Genomic DNA, 19,059 nt, shown 5'->3' with positions numbered 1-19,059 from the left:
TTAGATAAGCGTTGGCGTTGTCACCGCGCTGCATTTATAGCTAGCTTTTTCCCCCTGCCCGTCTCCATTCTTCAAAGGGTTAATTCTCCTCCAGGGTTCCAGGACCCACCAGGCCAAATTCTTAGCCCTCAAGCCTGAGTCTCTCTCCCCTCCTCATTGGGTTTCAGCTTTTGGTTTTCTCTCCTTCCCTTCCTCCTATTGGCCAGGGACTTTTTTTTTTTTTTTGACAGGCGCAAGCAGCCTGCCTAACTCTTTGGGAAAAAAATTCCCAGAAGTTTGTATCAATCAGAGGGAGGCAGAAGGGGAAGGAGAGAGAGAGGGGGGGAAAAAAGATGCAATCCAGCCTGCAACCCCTCTGAGCAAGTGCTGAGGACCTGGGCTGCCCACTCTCGCCCGGCCCTGCCTCATGTAGAGCCGACAGAGGACTCAGGGCTCTTCTGGAGGCGCAGCTGGGGAGGGGCTGGTGGGGAGAGAGGCGACGGCCTTTGCCTCTGCTCCCCAAGCTCTGCCGTCCGAGCCCCCGGTTGCTCCTCTGGCGCGGCTCCGGGCTGGGGGCTAAGATGAGTGAGCGGAGAAGATCTGCAGTAGCCCTCAGCTCCCGGGCTCACGCTTTCTCGGTAGAAGCCTTGATTGGGACAAATAAAAAGCGGAAACTGCGAGACTGGGAGGACAAGGGGTTGGATTTGTCCATGGAGAGCCTCAGCCCCAATGGCCAGCTAGGGGAGAACGAAGACCCGAGCCAGTGCCTGGACCTCAACCCCGGTTAGTGACCCGTCTTTTCTATCCCCACCGCGCTTCCCAAAGAGCCCCTCGCAGCCGCGGGCCCCTTCGCGGGCCTTGCCCAGCCCCCGGTCTCCTGCTTGGCGGAGAGGGGACTGTCTCCCGCTCCCTTTCTCTGGCTCTGACAGCCCCCAGGCGGGGCACGGCGCCGCTGCTTCCCCCCCACCTCCCCAGGTCTCTCTAGCGCGCTGGGCATTGCTAGCTGCCGGCTGGCTTCGGACACCCGCCTTGCCTTGCGCCGCCGCTTTGCAGGGCGCCGAGCAACTAGTGCCATTTCTGAGCACTGGAGAGTGTGTGTGTGTGTGTGTGTGTGTGTGAGTGTGAGTGAGTGTGTGTGCGGGGGGGGGTCAATACTGGGCGGCGAGGTGGTTCCCCCCGGTTCCGGACTCCCAAGCACGCTCTGTGAGCCGCCTCGCCCGGCTTTTGCAGGCACTTGGCTCCCATGAAAACAAAAGCGCCCAGTCCGGGGCGAACAGCTGTTGGCAGGAGGCGAAAGCTCCAGCCGGCCTGACGGAGCGCGGATTGCGAGAAACGCCCGTGCTGGGGCTGGCCAGTGAAAGCAGCACAGAAACGCAGGGAGCAGCAGGCGTGGGTAAAATGCCCTGTGCAGCGAAGCCCGCCCTGAGCGGCCCCAGGGGGCTGGGGCCTGATCCTGACCCCGGGGAGGCCGACGGGCAAAGTGCCATTGAGGGTGAAGGCGGCAGGATCGGGCCCCGGAGGGAGCTGGCGCTCGTGCCGAGCTAGCTCTCTGTGCTGGGGAGAGAGGTCCCAGCGCCGCAGTGACAGGCCCGCAGCAGCCGGCTGACGGCTCAGGCCGACAGCCCCGGGCCATACGAGCCGGTCCGGCTTTGAGCGGGGCTCGCCCTTACGTTCGGTGGGGAGCTCTGCTCCCGGCCAGGCGGCCCCTTGTAATAGTAGCGATCTCCCCGCTTGCGCCCTGGGCCTGGCCCTCCTCGATTCCAGCCTTTCCGGTAGAAAGGGAAAGGGAAAGAAATGAAACGCATTAAAAGACGGCTGAATTACAGTCCTAGATTCAATACTGCCTACGTGCATTCAATGACAGATACTGGGTAATATGTGGAAAACAACCCCCGGGGGTAACAACACAAAAGGTAAAAGACAGGCCGGTTGGCCGCAGCTCGGATTCCTGCTGAGGATTGTCTGGGAGAACAGGCTGGATTCTCTCACTCAGTTTTTACTTGTTTTAAAAAAGAATTAAAATATTGACTTAATTAAGAGATTTGCCTGAGTGAAAAATTCAACTATTGTCCCTTGGTGATTTGACTCATGCCTAATTTCCATTTTAAAAAGCAAATGTATTCCACAGAAGTCCCTGTCTGTAAATATTCTCAGGGAGTACAGAAGTACGGATCAATGCCACGGCTAGAGCTACGGGGGGAAAGAAAACAGACACTGGATGAAAACTATTCCTTTTCACCCGATGACACAACCGTCTTGCTAGGCTAGTTGCCTTCGGCTCGTTGCGGCTACACAATATCTTAAAATGCGATTACAGCAATTATTATTACCATTATTATTATGCTTAGTGGCGAAAGGGAATTCTAAATAATGTCCAAATCACTTTTTGTGTCTGGGGAAGGAAGAGTTTTCGGTTCCTCGCTGAAAAAATCAATGCCTCCTGTACTCACTTGAACCCACGATACTTTGGGACGCAAATACGTAATTTTTTGTACAATTTTAAATGACTAAATAAAGATCGCTTTTCTCAAATCCAGCATAAAAATCGGACAGAAAGGTACTGGTCAAAAGTTTACAATTGTAAAAAAGGATTTTAAAAAAAGGAAGGTGGGAAAATATTGAAAATTCTCGAGACCCTTTCCCCCTCCCTCCAGCTCTCAAGGAATTTTATGATTAATAATAGTTATCTGAATTGCGACAACTTCAGTTTCTTCTCCCTATGTAACCCAAAGAGACCTGCCTAAAATTTTATGGTTAGGGAATTCCCTGTGAAGAAAATGCTCCCTAGCAATGAGAAAGAGTGGAGACAAGAATAAAAAGAAAGAGAGAGAAGTAAACCTAGTTTACTAATTATTCCTCAAGAAAATCAATCAATCAACCAATAAAATCCCTTCTTCAGTAATCTGGCAGATCTGCGTGTTATCCCGTTTTTTGTTATTTTAATTTCCAATTAATACCCTTTATTGGAGGTTACACACAAAGCATAAGACTGTTTAACTTGTCCATTTCTGCATGAATCTGGAATAAAGAGAGACACCCCAAAGCGCCAGACTTGGAAAGCGGGTAAACACGGCTGCTAACGTCTGAAATATTGGAAAGCAAAGTGTTTTCATAAAGCACAGCAAATCAAGGCCAGATTTTAAAATCATTTTTAGGGTGCTAGAATAAATATAAAAAAAATCTGCGAGTGCAATTTGCACAATCACTTCATTAAATCAACTCAGTCCAAATCTACTGTAGTTTTCCTTTGCTACTGGGTGAAAACAGATTAGCTGATATAGATACAAACATCTATATACATATACATGTAGACCATATACCATGCTTATTTACAACAACAAAATTACCAATTAAATGCAAACTTTGAAGCTAAAGTATTTAAATCTTAATAAATCTCAAAAGATGCATTAGAAGATAAACAAAAAAGATAATAGCCCAAATTCAAAGTGTTTGCACCAAATATTACAGCAAATAATCAACAATGTTGTACGTCGACAGTGGATTTATTCTTATTACTTCCCATCAATTCCATATTTTCAAGCCAATTTTTGTTAAAAGTTTTCCGTTACCTACTAGGGTTTAATTTTAATTGTATTAAATTGAAATTAAAGAAACAAAATTGGATACCGAGAGGTTTTAGAATCATGACAATTAGGCCGAGCATAAAATATTCTAAATAATAACAATGCATAATAAGTAACCAATACTTAATAACCAATCATTAATAGTAATTCATGCTACTATATTGCGACGCCTGTCTGTACTATGTAATGGAAGCCGGGCGTAGCTGGGACTCGTTTGCTACTTCAATTCCATAGTTTTCTCTTCGTTATCAAGGCGCCTGGGGTTTGGGTTTAGCAGGGGGTAGCTGAGGTGTTAACGCCTCTCCCCGGGGACCTGCCCGAGCGAGCGGGATGACTGGATGCTGTCGGAATGGCGTGTTCTGGGACACGCTAATGCCGGTGTTGCTGCCGGACGCCGCGTCTCCTTTTCAGTCTTGTTTGGCAGCGCCCTTTTGGCGACTCCCGCGCTGCATCGGGCCAGAGCCATTCCGCACAAAACCGCGTGCACCTGGGGGGGACCTCGGCACGTCCACACGTCTCCCTTTGGGTTAAACAAACCGCCGAGTAGTGGGACTTCCCGGCCATGCCCAAGGCCTTGCGTGCGGGTGTATTCAACAGGAAGGAGACCTGAGAGCCTGAGCCGGGCAGAGCCCCCCCCTCTCCCGAAGTGAAGGGCCCTGCCTGTGGCGGGGGAGAATGACTTGGAGAAAGCTTCGGGGTTTCTAAAGGTGCGCGTTACTGATGCCTCAGCCATGCCTCCCGCCGGCAGAGGGGCCGGGCGGCTCTAGGCGGCTCGGCTGAGGCGGGTCTGAAGCTGGCTTTGAATCCCAGCGCTAGGCGAAAGGCACCCGGGGTGACGCCCCCCTCGCGGGTGAGCTGGGGTCTCGTGCCGTGTGCACCCGGCGTGGCCGGGGCTGTTTGGAGACTTTCTAAGCGCGTGTGTGGGCCGCGCCGAGAGAGCCGGCGGCCGGTGCCGGTTGTCCCTGCGTGAGGGGCCGGGGCCCTGCAGGAATGGGTGCGCGCGGGGTGAGGCGCCAGGGTGAGGCGGGCTTATTCGGTAACGGCGTGGTCAGCGCAGAGTCCTCGCAAGGAAAAACGCCCCACAAGTGTCAATACAGCCTTAAAAATGCGCCCTGGCTCCAGGCAGTGACCCCTCCCCCCCCTCCCCGTGCGGGGGGGAGCGAAGCCCAGTTCCGCTCCTCTGCCCAGGGCCCGGAGCCCAGGCCTTAGGCCCAGAACGGGGGGTGGTTCCGGATCCCCACCGCTCCGCTGGGTGGCTGGGCCGAGCAGGCCGGCTGGGGGGAGCCCGGAGCAGCAGGAGGCCGGCTGGGTCTCAGAACTGGCCTTGCCACGCGGCCCGCAGCAGCGCTAGGGGAGCGGGCTGGGCCTGGGGCAGCAGTGTAGTCCTGGGCCAGTGGTTAAGGCGATGGACTAGAAACCCATTGGGGTCTCCCCGCGCAGGTTCGGGTTTCTTTTGGGGGGCGGGATGGCTCAGTGGTTTGAGCATTGGCCTGCTAAACCCAGGGTTGCAAGTTCAATCCTTGAGGGGGCCATTTGGGATCTGGGGCAAAAATGGGGGATTGGTCCTGCTTTGAGCAGGGGGTTGGACTAGATGACCTCCTGAGGTCCCTTCCAACCCTGAGATTCTATGAAGGGGGGGGGGGGGGGCTGGCCCTGGCCCCGGGGCATGTGCAGGGCCTGCTGCGGGCGGCTGGGCGAGGATGAGGGGCGAATATGAAGGAAAGCCCGCGGCAGCCCTGGGCCAGCGTGGAGCGCAGGGGAGTGGCGCGGGGAGCTGCCGTGGGGCTGGGAGCTAATGGAGGACGCAGCCTGCCCAGGCCTGGCAGGAGGCAGGCGCTGAAATCTCCTTTCACCAGGGCTGCGGCACATGCACCGCCTTGAGTGAAAGGGCCCTTCTGTCTGCGCCGGCCAGGTTGACACGTAGGTGCCAGGCGTTGAGTGAGACCCTGCCGGGAGCCGAGCAGCTGCAGGCGGCCAGAGGGAAGCTCAGCACCCGGATCCGCGAGCCTCCCACCCCCTGCGAGCCTCCTTCTCTCTTGCTCCCACTGCGGCCTCCCTAGCCGAGGGTTTGCAGTGGCTCCGGAGCTGAGCTTGCGGCCCAGGGGAGCAATGACTCTGGTCCCTAGTGCTGCAGATTAACTGCTGTAGGGGCCTGGCCTTGACCTGCCCGGAACGGCCTCGCCTAGGCTACTCCCATCTCAGGGGCTTATTGCCCGAGCAGTAATGACGCTCTGCTCCGCGCTGCTGCCTGTCACCTGCGGATCTCAACGCGCGCTGCAAACACGAATGAGTCGGAGCGTTCCATGCCTCTGGGAAGTGGGTGAATATTAGCCGCAGTTCAGAGATGGGGAAAACTAGCTGGTGGGTTAACTCAGACACTGAAATGCCCAGCCCCGTAACGGTTTTAGACCGTCAATCAATTAACACATATCCCTGGTGTCTCTGGGTTTCCAGGTATTTTCCAGGTATGATCAGCGCTAAAGTCCGCAGTGTCCTAATCACTGTATCTTTCAATCCTTTATGTATAATTTATTCATCATTGTTTACAGCTGTATCTTTCATCAGTGACGGAGTGAAATTAGCAGGCTGGGGGGAGAGTTTAGTGAGCTCATCAGCTCATCAGAAATTTGTGACTGAAGTTTCTCATGGTGACTGATAACCTCTGAAATCTGGATTCTCCTTTGAAGCACAGTTCTTCTCTCAGTTGCCAACGTTGTACTTTTAGAGAGATAGGCAGGCCCATTATCTGTATTAGAGAGCGAGGGAGCGGGATCAAAGTGGTGTGGTAAGCGTTTTTATTCTTTGAGTTTAAGATAGCCATACTACAAGCAGAGAAGCCACCAGTGAAATATGCACATTTCCCTAAACAAATGCCTGTAACACCTTGATGCTACACAGTCCTCCAGGATATTGTTTATGCCACATATTTTAAAGACGAAAATGTTTGAGAGTTTTACATTTTGTCAAATTCGATCAGCATTTCATATCCTTCTTCCTGTCACAGCATACAGCCTAGTTACTGTGGGGCTTTAGAGGGAGAGAAAATAATACATTTTAGAAAGATCTAAAAAAGCTCCACCACACTGTCCTAATTTTATGGTGTGATGACTTGTGTCCTACCAATATTAGAGACAAAAGCGTTACACCCTTGGCTAGGGGGGAATTCCCAGGGCCTTTCCATTGATAGAAAGCTCTTATGCCTAGACCTAAGTGTTCATGAGCTATTCATCTTAAACCTGCCCCTGGACTGAATACTGACCATCTTGCACTTTAGCATCATGTAATTTTGTGGGAGAAATTCCAGACTTTGAGGAAAGGAGAAAGCAAGGATGTCTAAAATAACTACAACAAACAGCAGCTGTCTAAATCTGCTCAGAGGTTTAGAACTGGGAAGTAATCCTGGCCAAGAGGGATTAGTGGGCAGAAAGCAGGTAAGAGAGTCAAAGGGCTGGTAATTCCTGCAACAATAAATACAGTTTGCCACATGCTTTCACAATTGATCCCAGAGATATAATCACCACTTTATTTGTTATTTTAATGTATATACATTATTACGTACGTTCCTATTCATGTATGTGAATCTATGTATAATGTATATAGTTTAGAAATAAGAACATAAGAACAGCCATACTGGGTCAGACCAATGGTCCATCTAGCCCAGTATCTTGTCTTCCTACAGTGGCCAACGCCAGATACATCGGAGAGAATGAACAGACCAGGGCAATTATCAAGTGATCCATCCTTTGTCGTCCAGTCCCACCATCCGGCAGTCAGATGCTTAGGGACACTCAAAGCACGGGGTTGCATCCCTGACCATCTTGGCTAATAGCCATTGATGGACATATCCCCCATGGGCCTAAGCTGCAAAATATGGTTCCAGCTTTGGTTGTTTAGAGTTGAGTTTTGGTTAAGACCTATCTGATAGAGTGTGGTGAGGCAACCAGGGCAGAGGAAGAGGAGTTGGGAAACTTCAGTTCCATTCTTAGTTCTGCCACTCACTTGGTGTGGAACCTTATACAGGTTAAGTCACCGTTCTGTGCTTCAGCTTGCCCATCTGTAAAATGGGGTGTATGAAAACTACTCCCCCTTTGTGATCTGCAGATCCCAAATGCTGTATTAGAATTAAGTGTTAGCTAGAAAGCTCTAAATGTGTATTTGAGCAGAAGTGGCTGAGACTGTGATAGTCTGTGCTGTGTTTGATAATTTGAGGAAATAATAAAAATGTAACCTCCAGGACATGTATGCTCCCCCTGCGCTTTGCCCATAGAGTGGAGGCTCTTGCTGTCAGAAGGTAGAGAAAAGGAGATGGAGCTGTCTAGATGGGAACCAGGAGTACAGTGTGGGAGTGCAGGCGAGGTTTGTGTTGCTCAAGTTCATCCAACCTTGACCTTTCATTCTTGAGGAAAGAGCGAGTGAATGAGAAGGGTTTATCTCTATAGTAATCTATATCTTATTGAATTGGTGGGCTTCGCTGTCATGCCTGTTAAACTCTTCCTGCAGGGAAGTGAATTACTCACACTGAACTAAGACTGCAGGTAATGGAATAATATGAAAAAATCCAGGAATTGTTTCCAAGACAGCAGAGTCTTAGAAAGGAGACAGCATATCAGACAATGTTTTGCTTTCTTTGTGACTTATTTTGAATATCCAAAACTGTCCAAAATTATTCCATCTGCATGAAGTGGGAAAAGGCAGGAATTCAAAGGACATTCTTGTGTGTGACGAGATCTCAGGGAAAATCCAAAGAGCTTCAATTACAGGCACAAGTCAAGTAACTTCCTACTAACCATCCATCACATCTCTTTCCTCCCACTTCAGGCTGAGCTCTTATATCAAATATCAGCTTAGCTAGTCTCCCTCAGGCAGAGGTGTCCTGGTCTATCTATATCTGTCTTTACAGAAAACTGATGCCTTTTTCAGATGGAAAAGCAAGAGCGAGATTGTGAGACCCTGGCTCAGTGCAGGGGATGGATTAGATGATCTCTTGAAGTTCCTTCGAGCCTTACGTTTCTATTATTCTACAATTGTAAGTCTGGTACCTCCAGAGAAGAACGTTTCTATTGCTGTAGGGCCTGGTCCTGCAAACCCCTCTTCACATGAGTAAGAATTACTCACACAAGTCAAGTATTCCTATTGAAGTCAATGGATTTCTTGTATGAAACAAGGTTTGCAGTCTTGGGCCCTCAAGGACCAACATGGTTTTAAAATCTCTCTCTCTCTGTCTCTCTCTGAGCCCTGGGCTATATTATAAAATGTGCTGGTGTAACAAAACTCATTAAAATCAATGCAATTACACAGGGGCAAACCCCTAATGTACATTTACTGAAACTGGTTCAAAAAGCACTTCAACCAATTTATGCTTTAAGCTAAATCAGTTTAAGTGCAATGTAAACCAGTTTAAGTACATCTATAGCAGGGATTTATGCTGGTGTAACTAAATCAATTTTTTAGTTAAGTTGGTGGGATTTTCTACTATAAGAACATAAGAATGGCTATACTGGGTCAGACCAAAGGTCCATCTAGCCCAGCATCCTGCCTTCTGACAGTGGCCAATGCCAGGTGCCCCAGAGGGAATGAACAGACCAGGTAATCATCAAGTGATCCATCTCCTGTTGCTCATTCCCAGCTTCTGGCAAACAGAGACTCGGGACACCATCCCTGCCCATCCTGGCTAATAGCCATTGCTGGACCTATCCTCCATGAACTTATGTAGTTCTTTCTTGAACCCTGTTATAGTCTTGGCCTTCACAACATCCTCCGGCAAGGAGTTCCACAGGTTGACTGCATTGTGTGAAAAAATACTTCCTTTAAGTATTAGTATACTATAAAAAAGGCTTCTGAGATTATCATAGTTTCCCAGAAGGCCTGGGTTTCTCAGTACCTAGCGATGGAATTTTATTAGTTTGTGACCAAATATTAGTGCTCAAACATCTTGTGCAAACACTTTTAATGATATTGTATGGTTTGCAGCAGGGGAGAGGGAAGCATTTAATATTCAATAGTAGAAGCAGAGGTGAAATGATGAGAATTTGCTAGTCAGGGTGCATGGTGTTCCCAGCTTTCATTTAATCTTTTAGGTTGAACCACAGTAGCCTTTTAAATGAACAAATGAACGAAAAAACACTTCCATCTTTGCTAAAAATGGTACATCTCTGCTGGCAGCAGCAACAATGGGAAGCATAGTATAAACAGGACTCCAGGTAACCCTTGTCTTTTAAAGCGCCTTGTCATCTAACCCTGCTTAGAGCTCCTCTACACAACACAATGTTAAAAGTATTGGCATTCTCCGGTACCATATCTACACGAGAGCTTTCTCAACTGCTATCACTAATAGTGATGCACTGCACGTTGTTAGCAATGCTGGGATATTTTTCAGAAAAAAATGTCAGTCTAGACAAGGCCTTTGAGCCTCAGTTTCACCCTCTGTAAAATATAGATAATAATATTAACCTAACTGATTGGTAAAGCACTTTGAGATCCTTGGGTAGAAAATACTTCTTCTTCTTCTGGTAATATTTGTAAGGCCCAACAGTGACAGTGTCTAGAAAAATGCAAAGTATTATTATTGTAAAATTAAACTGAAATGTTACTGGAAGCCAGTAAAGATATTTTACAACTGTAACATGATCAGAAAACCTAGGTCCAGTTAAAGCTCTATCAGCAGTATTCATACCAAAACCAATATTTTAACTGAGTAGACTGGCAGACTAGAAAATGATGAGTTACAAAATCATTCAGAGAAGTGACAAAAGGATTAGATAAATGAATATCTCCATGAGCCATTTTCTAAGTAGCCCTATTGATCTGACAATATTGTGAAGATGGAGTGAAGAAGATCCAGTGACAGATGCAAAATAGTTGTCCAAAGATTGCTCCAGAGACAATGTAAGATATAAAATGTTTGTTAAAATGTTAAAATCTATATTTGTAAATGTAAATTATGACTGTAATGTAGGCCAGAGTGAGGCCAGCAAATACTTCAGCCCAGCCACTAACAGTTTGTCTTCCTAAGATTTACTTCCATGTTCACATCTAATCTGTCTCTGTTTCCCCACCACACTGACAAGGGCTCTGCCTTCCATGATGGGCACATAGGAAACACCTAGAGTGTTGTCAAATGTACATCACCAGTGATATCCACAGCAGGCAGGAAGCTGGTGGGCATAGCTTGGAAAGCAGTTACTGCCAACCAGCCTTAAAATAACAGATTTACAGTTTCTGAAGAGTAGCTTACAAACTGGTTAGGAACTGATACAAGTTATATTAATAATCAGCACATTTCTGTGGATGTGGTCCCAATATTGAGGCCTTGGTGCTGAGTGAATTAGTGCACCAGCACCTCACCTTACCTTTGGAGAGCTGCATTCAACTCTAGACCAGGTCACAAGGGAACATAAATTTGGTGGTCTCTCATCAAAAACTCTAATAAACATCTGCACACATTGCAAAACCTCCATATAATTTATACAGCTGAGCTGCTGAAGATGTCCCAGGATTGAAATAGGGATGCAGATCAGGACTGAGGGTGCTTCAGCAGAGCTATTTGTGGAAGTTTGCATAGCAAATTGCATACACTATATTGCCTCAAGGCCGTATTGTTAGAACCTAGCACTGTTATGATTTTCAATTAATCAATACATTATTTTAAGAAAATAAAACTAGTGTTAGAGAGTGGCTGGATAATTATCTCACAAGTGCAGCGGCACAAGTTCCATCGGCAGGGAAGAATCACAGTTCCAAACTCAGGGTTACATTTTATAAACCTCTTTGTGGTCTCACAAGCCCCATAATTAATAATCTTTATAATCAGTATTATCAGACTTCAGAGTAGCAGCCGTGTTAGTCTGTATTCGCAAAAAGAAAAGGAGTACTTGTGGCACCTTAGAGACTAACCAATTTATTTGAGCATAAGCTTTCGTGAGCTACAGCTCACTTCATCGGATGCATACCGTGGAAACTGCAGCAGACTTTATATACACACAGATTGTTTCATATTCTCTGTGTGTATATAAAGTCTGCTGCAGTTTCCACGGTATGCATCCGATGAAGTGAGCTGTAGCTCACGAAAGCTTATGCTCAAATAAATTGGTTAGTCTCTAAGGTGCCACAAGTCCTCCTTTTCTATTATCAGACTGTCTGTTGAACTGATCTGGACTGCCACACACCAACCCAAAGCTCACGAGCGGGAGATGTCAGAGTGGCTCTGGTTTCTTCGATCAGTTTCACAGCACCATCAATTCCTGAGGACTTCACATTGCGAAGTGTATTTACCTTGTGCAACTCTCCTGGGCTCTAGCTAGCGATGTCCAGTGTGGGGCTCAGGAAGGAAAGTTCTGTACATTGCCTCATCCCATTTGCTTCTTCCAGGAAAATTAGATTGAAGGTGATTTTCTCACAGTTACTAGGAATCAGCTTGGCGTTTTGATGAGCCTCAATCCCATTCAGAAATCCTTTTATAAGATCAAAGATGTTATTAGTTTAAATATCCAGCTGTTTTGGCTTGTTTATGACCTTTACAAATCACATTTTGTGTAACTTGGCTCCCAGATCTTCCCAGTGCTGTCCGGCTATCCCTACATCTTAGTCGGTGCGTCTGAAATCATTCGGATGTGCATTACATTTCACCTGGTTTTATTCTGCCATTAGCTCTCCTGTGCATCTGGGTGAGAAAAGTACAGGAAATAAAATGAATAGGATCTGCTCATGTTCTCACAGTAGCTAACAGCGACACTCCCACTGGTTTCCGTGGGAGCAAGGTCTAGCCCATACATTATACTAAATGCTGCCTAAGCTTAAATAAACCTCCGTGAGATAATTGAGATGGGTGATCATAAATCTTTAGGCAACATTTCCTCTTGCAAATGTAGCAAGTGCTTCTGAAATTGCTCTTTTTATGTATTTACCAGACACACACAAGGCTGTGATACTTTGGTCTAATTCTGACTGTTGGGTTTCCTGTGTGGGTGGCTTAGTGATGCTGGTGACCTGTGATATACCGGTGGTCAGGCTGGATGATCTAGTGGTCCCTTTTGGCCTTAAACTCTGACTATGACATACAACATTTAAAAATGAAATGAAGTAACAAAGTGCCTATTCTTTATCATGTTGTGGAAGATGATAAACCTAAAGTTATGCTGAAGTCTTGTTTACCTGCTAGCTACTGTATTAGGGACAAATCCTGTAAAGTGCTGAGCACCCACCAGGCACAGTGGCTTTATGGTGCTGACCTTTTAGGTCTGAACCTTTGTGGCCTAATTTTCAGAGGTGCTGATCATCCAAAACTCCCACTGAAATCATTATGACCTCTTCCTTGGGCAGTTACCCAGGGTCTCAGCTACTCCAGTCAGGCATTCACCGCCAGCCACTGCCCTCCATCCACCCCATCTGTGGAGTCACCAGGTGTTCCTGATTTTTATACTGGCATCTCTCTCTGATGTGCTGAGATGCTGGATCAATCATAGAGAAAGCTAGAGGAAAGCTAGAGAGTTAGATCCACAAAGGGACTTAGGTGCCTCACTGCCACTTAATGCAGCTGAGATGCACTTTATGCCCCTCAGATTCTCAAAGCCCCCTCTCAGCCACTGCCTAATGCTGTAGGCCTCTAAATTCCGATGGTACCTAAGGCTACCTTGACACTACACACCACTTTGTGTGGCACGGAGGGGCTGCGTAGTTACACGCCATACTGAAAAATGCACCGTGTCCCCACTGCTATGTGTAGCTACACGTGTCAGTGAAAAGTTCTGGCAGGAGAGGAGGGAGGTTTTCCCCACTGTATCCCCACTGCCAGAGCCTTTCCCTGGTGCCCGACTCTTTCCCTGCAGTGGGGAAAGGCTCTAGCAGCAGGGAAGCAGCAGGATAGCCTCTAAAAATATTAAAAATTGTATTAAAATATGTACTAAAAATAGCAGTGTAGATGGGAAAGCCTGGCTTGGGCTAGTAGAGAGCCATGTTAGGAATGTACTCGGGTTCATACCCACAGCCCTACTCACCTCACCGTCTACACTGCTACTTAAACCTGTGCTGGGGGGCTGTCCAAGTACATATTCTACACATCGCCGAAAGAAGTTGTCATCGGTGGGCATGTGCACAGCTGACTTGAGTCCTGATGCTGCTGAGTTGCTTGGCACCCTAGCTCACACCTAAGCCCTGGTGGGATTTTCAAAGTAGGTATTCCCTCACCTGCATGGCCCAACCTGGCAGGTGTGTTCAAAGTGTGCCTAACCCCCACAAAAGATGGTTAGGGGTGATTAGCTGGGGAATTTTGGGGGCTTGTGCATGTATGTATGCATACATATCCACAGAATACCCAATAGGCCAGAGCTAGGGCACTCCCCTTGGATGTGGGAGAGCTGGGCTCAAGACCCTGCACCAAAAATTATTTCTACACAGTGGAACAGCTTCAATGAGTGCTTGAGAGAGGCCATAAAGAACCCCTTCCTCCTGCTAAGAACTCCCAATAGCCTGGTAGTCAGGTACCTCTGCTGGGATATAAGAAATCCCAGTTCAAGGCCCTCCAGCCCAGAGTTTGGTGCCTAACTCCCTTTGATGAATGAGGCTTTGGCCCCACCCCTCTCCTTGTCATTTCCGACTGATTAGCTTAGACAGCTTCTTGCTCAGTCTGCAGGCTTCTGAGGATCCCTTTCTTAAGCACCTAACTCTCCTTATGCATTTTATTCGGGGTGCCTAGGAATTCTAGGCTGAGGATTCCACTGGGTGGCAGGGTGCCCAAAATTATGTGTTGCAATGCTTACGTCTCTTTGTGGCTCTAGGTCCGGCTGACTGCTTTTTGCAAATGGAAGGAATCAAGTCCGCCTCCAGTGTAAAGTTACCAGGCGGTAATGCTCCTCATGCTTTCTATCTGGTTGTCAGTTTAGGTTTTTTATAACGTGCCCATCATTGTGGCATTTTAGCATGTGACCTCTTTATGGTGTAACTTCTTCACAGCCCGTAATGCAAGACCACTCGGAGGCTGTGCTTTTAACGTAAGAAGTTGGATCTACCCTTCAAAGCAGTGTGCTTAAGGTGTGTGGGAAGGCCTGGAAACATATAGTACAGCACATAGTCCTAGCTGCCTAAACGTTTTTATTTCACTCTCAAATTTAAAAAATAAACAAAAGATTTATTGTTCTAGGATTTTGGGGTTTCCTGTCCAGGCTGCTTGGAGCAAATAAAAAAAGTGTCCATCAAACAACTCAGGTAAAGGCTCTGTCTGTTCCCCAGCACTGCAGGCATATTATCCACTTTAATGCTACTGATACCCATGCAAGACTGTAGCATGGCAGGTCTGCTGTGCAAATCTTGAAACTTTCTGGCTGGGTGGCAGAAAGGTTGTGTTGCCCTCTTAGTGACTGCTCAGGTTAGCCCTGAAACAGTAGCTGTGTTTGCTCCTGGATTCAAGAAAACCCTCACAAAGAGCTGGGATGGTTGTGGAGATTTGTAGTGATTTGTTTCGATATTGCAGAAAATGGTGTTGGTGAATAGACTTTGTGAGGCTATACTTACATGATAGGGCTTTACCTATTTCCTTTATTAAGGAATGTGTGCTGAAGTGCTGGCTCATCGGGGGGGGGGGGGTCCAGATTTGTTGTTTGATCTGCGGTAAGAAGCTGGGGCGGGGGGGGAGAGGGGGTGTGGTTTTCCAGGAAAATTTGGGGAATTAGTCACTTTTTTATAAAAATGAAGACAGGACCAATGAAATTCATACAGGACACAATAGCAAATGATCCAATACAATCATAACCTTTAGCAAATCAAATCTACCGAAAAGAAGGCTTTGGGCACTAATGGTCCCCTTCCACCATATCAACCCGTCCCTTGAAGAGGAGTTTGGAGATAGCAGCTGGACTGGGGGTCCATTGGGCTCCTGTAGGAGCTGAGCTACTCCAGGCTGAGAAGCTGCGCTAGGGAAATAGATCAAAGAGAACCCTGAGAGCCACAGGAATGATCAATTATTATTATTGTTTTTGTTGCTGTCGTGCCTAACAGCCTCAGTTAGGGTCAAGCTTCCTGGGAGTACAGTTTCTGCTCTAAAGAGGTTGCGATCGAGATAGGCATGATAGACAAAGGGGGGAGGCAAAGGGTACAACATACAAGTAAAGTGATCAACGATCAGGTATATTTTTAAATTTTTGTTTTGATTATATAGATCTATAAAATCATGACCCGGGTGGAGTGATGGGGCAATCAGGAACAGAGGAGTTAATAGGAGCACAAAAGTAAGAAACAAGGCAGAGATGGGGGGATTGATGGGTGAGGGAGAGAAGAGGGACTACAGAGAGAAAGAAAGAGAAGGGGAGAGTTAGGGGCCTGAGCACACCACATCCCCAGACTATGTGATGCATGAATGGGAATTTGATGTTTTTTCCTCCCCTTGGTGGGTTTTTGCACATAAGGACAAGCCTGGCTCTTGAAGGGAATAGACAGAACCTATTAACTACAGTCCAATGTCATTTATGCAGGTACGGGAAATCAGTTCAATATATTGTACAAGACAGATGGGTAAAGTATCGACTAAGAATGCTGGCGAGGGCCAGTTAGATTCATCTGAAATGTTATGAACAAGGCTGCTTCCTTATCACACTGTCACAGACCACCACGGGATAGTGGAAAAACCTGGTTCATGAATTCACACAGATGGGGCCTTTTTATTGGTTATTTATAAGTATTTGGACAACTGCTGGGTATTCCTGAAAATGTTTGTGAATTCCCAAATTGTCACTAGTTGTAGCATGAGTGATTACACAGCCCAAAATTGTCCTGGAAAGGGAATTATTCCATATTCATTATGCGCTAAAGCAGGGCTGGGCAAACTTTTTGGCCAGAGGGCCACATCTGGGTGGGGAAATTGCATGCAGGGCCATGAATGTAGGGTTGGGGTGTGGGAGGGAGTGCAGGGTGTAGGACGGGGTGCGGTGTGTAAGAAGGGGCTCAGGGCAAGGGGTTGGGGTAGAGGAGGGGTGTGGGGTGTACGAGGGGGCTCAGGGAAGGAGGTTGGGGTACGGGAGGGGGTGCAGAGTGTGGGAGGGGGCTCAGGGCAGGGGTTTGGGGTGCAGTAGGGGTGTGGGATGCAGCAGGGGGTTCAGGGCAGGAGGGGTGTGGGGTGCGGCAGGGACTCAGGGCAGGGGTTGGAGTGCGGGGTGCAGGAGAGGTTCAGGGTGCGGGCTCTGGCCTGGTGCTGCTTACCTGGAGTGGTGCCGGGATGGCAGCGGCGCGCACTGGGCCCAGGGCAGGCTCCCTGACTGCCTGCCCTGGCCCCGCACCACTCCCAGAAGCGGCCAGCACCACGACCCTGTGGCCCCTGGGGGAGCAGGGGCAAAGGGCTCCGTGTGCTACCGTCGCCTGCAGGCACCGCCCCCCACAACTCCCATTGGCCCGGAACAGGGAACTGCAGCCAATGGGCGCTTCGGGGGCGGTACCCGCAGGCAAGGGCAGTGCACAGAGCCCTCTGCCCCTGCTCCCCCAGGGTCTGCAGGGTCGTGGTGCCAGCCACTTCCGGGAGTGGCGCAGGGCCTGCGGCACCACAGGGGGGGCAATCCCGCTGGCCCGATCCAAAGCCCTGACAGGCTGGGTCCGGCCTGCGGGCAGTAGTTTGCCCACCCGTGACTTAGACTGTAAGCTCTTCAAGGCAGCGTCTGCCTTTTTGTTCTGTTTGTACAACTCCCAGCACAATGGGGTCTTAGCCCATGGTAAGGGTTCCCAGAAGCTACGGTAATACAATAAGAAATAATAACATGAAGGTGGAGTTGATCAGATGCCTTCCAAAAAGTAGGTTGTATAGCCCATCACCCATTTACATATTGGTGGGTTGAAACAGATGTTTTTAAAGGCATATTAAATCGTGACCCTCTATTAATATCATTTTCACAGTTTTTTCAGCTGGACAATCTTAGAATTGTTACCCCTTCTTTGCATTTGCTGTGAGCAGGAGAACAGGGCCTTGAAGCAGAAAGTTGTTAAGTGTGTGTGAATGGGGTCTCAGAGTGGCATCATTTCATGATCAGTAATAGAGGATTGTTGTAGATATTGATCTAATAGAAAACACAGGAACCCAAACACCTTAATACAGTGGAACCTGCTTAGAGAGGAAGGGGAAAGAGTGGAAATCACAGTTGCAGTGAAATAGAATGCAAGTCCCACATTGTTTCAGTTCAGGATTCATCACAGATTAAACCATCATAGATTTTATAGTGAAATTAGTTTATGAAAAAGAAAAGATTCCTGACATAATAGTTCTGCTTATCCTACCTAGCATACTAAAGGAAATTTTAAAAATAAAGTTTTCCCATATTAAAATGATAGAAAGAAAGGGCTTTTTGTCTTTCTGCATGCCAAGCGCTGCTGAGGTAAGAAGGCTTGGTTAACAGAGACATGTCAAACCTTTCTGTTTCTGGCCCACTTTGCAATGATCAGGATAAAGTTTTAAATCCGATTAAAACACAGCAAAGAGTCATCTTTCAGAATCATCAGATCCAAATATCTTAGTAAGGAAGATGTAGAAGAGAGAAGACAGAGTTTAGTTTTTTAAGGGAGGAATTTACAAAGATCAGAGCAATAACAGCTTATTTTTTCCCTCCAATTAAATGCCAAGTTGTAGTGGCAGAGAAAAGAAAAATGTACTAATTAGAAAGAAGCAAGAAACTTGGAAAAACATTTATAATGATGGCTTCCTTTGCATACTTGGTTAGATACTCATTAGTACTTAAGCACATGCTTAACTTTAAGTATGTGAATAGTCCCATTAACTTCAGTGGGAGTACTCACATACCTAAAATTAAGCACATACTAAGAACATTGCTGGATCAGGTCAGAGAGCTCAGCAACTTGCAGGAGTGAGCCACTTGCATCACCTGTTTCTAATGGATATAATTTATTTTTCTGTATTTTTTAGATTTATCACTCCTTTAATAACAGGGATTTTTGACTAGAAGCAACTCCCATTGTTCTTGTTATTTCAGCAGTGATAACTGCAGTTTTGGTCAGTGTGTGTTTTAATTGTGTGTGTCTATCTTAATGATTTTTTATAGTCTTTTTGGTACTATCTATCTAACTAATCTATCTATCTATCTATCTGATTAAATCTTTACTAGTCCTTTGAAGTTCACAACTTTTTAAAAAAGATGCTAATTAGAAATCTTGAAACAGAAGGAAATTTTCCCCTGTCTTTAATCAGAGCCACTTTGCATCTTCACCTCTCCCATTTATACTATAGATTTGTTTCTGTGACAGCCAGGGCTTCCCAGAAGACAAGCGTCGGGGTGAAATTTTCTCTCAAAAAGGGTAATTCTAAAACTCCCCAGTGTTAAACAGAAGGTTTTAAAAAAACAACAACCCCCCACCCCTCAAAACCAACAACACATTGAAAGACACATTGAAAACATTTGCCTAAGATTGTCACTCTGCTAAACTGAAGCAGAGCTGGAGAAATTCCTGAAGCATTTACATCTAGTGAGCAAGGCGTGGGCCAAGCAGAATAGAAAGAAGTTTTAATGTTGAA

The 19,059-nt window shown here is 47.0% G+C and overlaps 1 protein-coding gene across 1 annotated transcript in view; it reads left to right on the top strand.

Moving 5' to 3' along the window:
• The first annotated feature begins 303 nt into the window (after window positions 1–303).
• Window positions 304–19,059, top strand: part of TBX15 (T-box transcription factor 15) — a 134,782-nt gene continuing 116,026 nt past the window's right edge. The window contains exon 1 of the mRNA XM_073329070.1: window positions 304–762. Coding sequence (XP_073185171.1) covers window positions 561–762 — 202 coding nt within the window. The 5' untranslated portion in view covers window positions 304–560. The remainder of the gene's footprint in view (window positions 763–19,059) is intronic.

Source organism: Lepidochelys kempii, chromosome 1, assembly GCF_965140265.1.
Source record: "Lepidochelys kempii isolate rLepKem1 chromosome 1, rLepKem1.hap2, whole genome shotgun sequence".
NCBI lineage: Eukaryota > Metazoa > Chordata > Testudines > Cheloniidae > Lepidochelys > Lepidochelys kempii.
This window is presented reverse-complemented; position numbering and strand designations above follow the sequence as displayed.